Source organism: Zeus faber (assembly GCF_960531495.2).
Source record: "Zeus faber genome assembly, chromosome: 3".
Lineage (NCBI taxonomy): Eukaryota > Metazoa > Chordata > Actinopteri > Zeiformes > Zeidae > Zeus > Zeus faber.
Genome location: NC_137190.1, coordinates 24,806,775 through 24,810,782, shown reverse-complemented (window position 1 = coordinate 24,810,782; position 4,008 = coordinate 24,806,775). Strand labels below are relative to the sequence as shown.

Sequence of the window (4,008 nt, the reverse complement as noted above, 5' to 3'; positions counted from 1 at the left end):
TCATGTTTGCGTCATGTTTTCCCGAACAGAGGCAATGGAACACATTTAGCTCTGAAGTGGGAACTACTGGCCCAGAATTACTGATTTCCAAATTCCAATGGAATGCAGCGACAGTCATTCACAAGTAGTTTGACCTCATGAATAGAAATCCAGCTAAATAAATAAAAACACAAAGCCTATAATATGGCGTAAGGTCGAATTTAACCTTTTTTCCCCCCTTCAGGTGAGGTTTAGATGATGTTGGTCATGCATATCCTGATTACAACCTGCAAAATAATAGTATAGGTGGTGTCAGTCCTTCGCAAGGACATGGGGCAAATGTATCTTCCATGAGCAATCCTAAACCAGCAGATGTGTTTGATAAACAAACGTCAACTACATTTTTACTAGAGTAACCGTGTTAGACATGTATATGTTTGCTTCGAAATGTAGTGGCGCAAAAGTCGAAATGCCTGCACGTGTGAGTACCGCTGCCTCTCGCCTGTGTGGGAAGTGGGAACCGCCTTTGCAGAATGAGATCATTCATTTTTTTTGGAAGTCATCCAACAGCATACAGTAATACACACCACCTCGGAGGTCTCACAGAACTGGCGGAGCATATGCCTAATCTCCTTCCTAGCGGCAGCAGGTCGAGAGCTCCAAAGAAAATAGAAATTAAACCCCCCCCCCCCCCAAAAAAAAACCAAACCACTGATAAGTATAAGCAACCTGTTCCGCAGCAACAAGTAGAGGACACCGGTTCAGCTGGGGAGATGTGAGGAACACGGCGCGCTGCACCTTTAATTGAGTTTCACTGAAACTAGTCCAACGCTTTTTGTTGTTCTTATTATTATTATTATTATTATTATTATTATTTATTTTCTTAACTTTTTTTTTTTTTTTTGGTTGTTTTTTTTTTTTACTTAACTTTTTTTCGTTTGTTGGCAGGGGGCGGGGGGGGGGGGGGCGCTACTGTTGTTTATTTTTATTTATTTTTTTTACCCCACTTTTTTAATTTTTGACTTGACGAAATAGCGCATATTACGGGATGTCTTGCTCGTCGAGCCTGAGGTCCAAGCGGCGTCCCTCGGCGCCGGTGGTGTCGTACGCCAACAGCGGCACCAAACCTCCGCCCGAGCTGGAAATGTCGGACGACCCGAAGCTCGACCCGAAGACGCGCGTCGGCAACAGCAACGCGCTGCTGTCCTCGACGCCAACCGCCGGGGGGATGGCCGCCCGGGAGGGGGAACCCCTACCCCACCCGTACCTGGCCCACCCGCGGATGTCCGTGCGGATGTCGGTGTACAGCGCAGGCGTCCGGCCCGTGCTGACCCGCGCGTACGCCCAAGGGCGCGTGTACAACTTTCTGGAGCGGCCGAGCGGCTGGAAGTGCTTCGCCTACCACTTCACGGTGTGAGTGCTTTCTCCGTCGACTTCATTTCTATGTATATATATATATATTATTTTTTTTAATGAGACGTGATTTATTAACTTTTCCATTTCAGATATTTGAGTGTGAAGTGGCGTGGGGGAAACCCCCCCCCCCCCCCCCCCCAAAAAAAAACAAACCCAACAAGATCTTAATTGTATATCAACACATTCTAAGGTGGCGGTTCTCAACATCTGGTCCGGGAACAACCCCCGTTATTACTAGTTAAACATCACTGTACATTTGAAATGAATGAAAGATGAACTATGGAATAAATGCGATTTAATTATTTCGATTTTTCATTCAGTACTTTAAGTATGTTGAAGAGCAGTATGTATATACTTTTAGATAGATAGACAGACAGACAGACAGACAGACAGACAGACAGACAGACAGACAGACAGACAGACAGACAGACAGATAGATAGATAGATAGATTGGTACTTTTACCTTTTCATCCCTGAAGGAAATTGCCGTATGCAATAAAAAAAAAAACAAGGCAGGATAGGCAAATAAACCTTAACATTTTGAAAATGTAGTCATTGATGACATATAGAATAGATAATATAGACAATATAGAATAGATACGTGAATGTGCTACTTTCCCTTTTATACGAGTCATTTTTCTACTCAAGTAGTGCAAAAATTAAAGTACAAAAATACTATCTGATGATTCAAATACATGTACTGTACTGTAGATGTTTATTTGTGAATTAGTTAATAATATAGCAACGTGGTGATCATGTTATAATACTGTAAGTGTCTCATTGACAAAGGAGGTCCAGCGATCTATTGAAGAGAGTGTACAACCTTTCGCGAGTATGGACTGCCAAGCCCTGTGACAAGTATTAAGTATTACGCATTCTTCCCTCGAGAGAATATGACATGAGAAAATAATTTGTTCCACTTTAGAATACCATCTGCTTGTGTATCTAAAAATGCTACCGCTTAATGATGACACCATATATAAAAAGAAAACAAAAACATTCAACCCGGCTGACACACTGGTATTGTCATTGTCGTGTCATTCATCATTAGGTCATCATTTGTGAAGACACGCTGGTGTTTAAGGTGCTGTTAACAGAAGTTGTCCTAATGGGGTTTTGATATGATCTTCATTAAGGCCACTTTGCGCTTGCCGTAGAAACATGGTTGATCCCCAGGGAAATAACAAAAGGTTCTATATCTATTTGACCTCTCCGTCGATTACGGTTGTCTTTTTTGGCGGATGGCCTGCTAAAATGAAGTTAATACTGATTAATATACCTTTGCACCGCGCCACGTTTGTCACACTGGCGGTCAGTCAAATAACAACCACTGTGGACGAGACCTTGCAAGGTCTCAAGGGTGACATAAGAGCAGCGGTAACCATGGCGACCACTGTTCTTAATGTCACGCTTGTTGAGGACAGTGAACAAACAGTCTGCGGTGGTGTGGAATAAGAAAAGCCGGGATATTCCACTCCCACTCCCGCCGCCACCTCCTGTGTGCTATCTGCCTGCGCTCCTTCACTGATAGCGGGCGGCTAAACTGGGCAGCTGGCTCCACTCAGGAAGCTGCTCGGCTCCCGCACGGCACTGCCACCCTGTGACCCTGCGGTGTGAGGGTGGGTTGCAGGGGGTTGCTCTCTGCAAGGCCAACACGCTGCGATCCACAAAGTCCATGCACTCTGACAGAATGTAAACCGAAGTGCTACATAGCCAGACAAGATAATGGCACTGCAGTGGAGTGCTGGAATGCCAGAAAAAAAAAAAAACCAATAACTACCAAACATAATACAATGATGTTGAAGGCCTAATATCGATATTTTTACTACATCTGCTTCTACTACTAATAATAATAGTCATAGTTATACATTTACAATATATATATATATATATATATATATATATATATATATAGCAAAAAGTCCAGTGTTGAATTAACTCCTACAGAGTTGATTTCAACACGTTTTCAGGGTTTATATAGCTCCACACTCTCCAGAGTTTGAAAAATTTCAAAACACATTAATTTCAAATCACTTAAATATTTAACACTATGCCAGAGTTACTTTTTAACTCACAAAACAGAGTTAAAGTAACACTAAGGGATTAGATAAATAACACTGCGCAGTTACAATTTTTACTATTTGGGTAGTGTTAATTTCACTCCCAAAAGTGTCATGCTATCAACACTGAAAAACTGTTAAATTATATACATACAAATATTTATTTTTTTAAATGATATATTTATATTAATTACAAGAATGAATTCAATAAACAAAATCATTTTCAAAAATAAAATTTATTTTCCTAGCAGTGGCGTTATGAAAACTTCATGAAGGCAGATACAATATACAAACTGTCATCTGACACATTATATGAACTCTGAATGTCAAAGGGTTTAGGAAATTTGAGCTCAGACATTTTTAATATACACTTTTCCTCATTTCGCAATACTCGTACAATGCATGATGGTGGTCATCAAAATTCTCTGTGAATAGCTGGCTTGTCAGAAAAAAAATGTGATCTTCGACCAAAAATATATCACTTATTTGACAAAACACTGGCATGTCTTCTTCCATAGCACTGCAGATAACAAGCCCAGATTTATACTCTACA

The 4,008-nt window shown here is 41.1% G+C and overlaps 1 protein-coding gene across 1 annotated transcript in view; it reads left to right on the top strand.

The window, feature by feature from the left end:
* Positions 1-1,027: 1,027 nt before the first annotated feature.
* Positions 1,028-4,008, top strand: part of kcnq1.1 (potassium voltage-gated channel, KQT-like subfamily, member 1.1) — a gene marked incomplete at both ends in the record, with an annotated part of 30,839 nt that continues 27,858 nt past the window's right edge. Inside the window, one exon of the mRNA XM_079997301.1 lies at positions 1,028-1,392. Within this exon, the coding sequence (XP_079853427.1) occupies positions 1,028-1,392 (365 nt within the window). The remainder of the gene's footprint in view (positions 1,393-4,008) is intronic.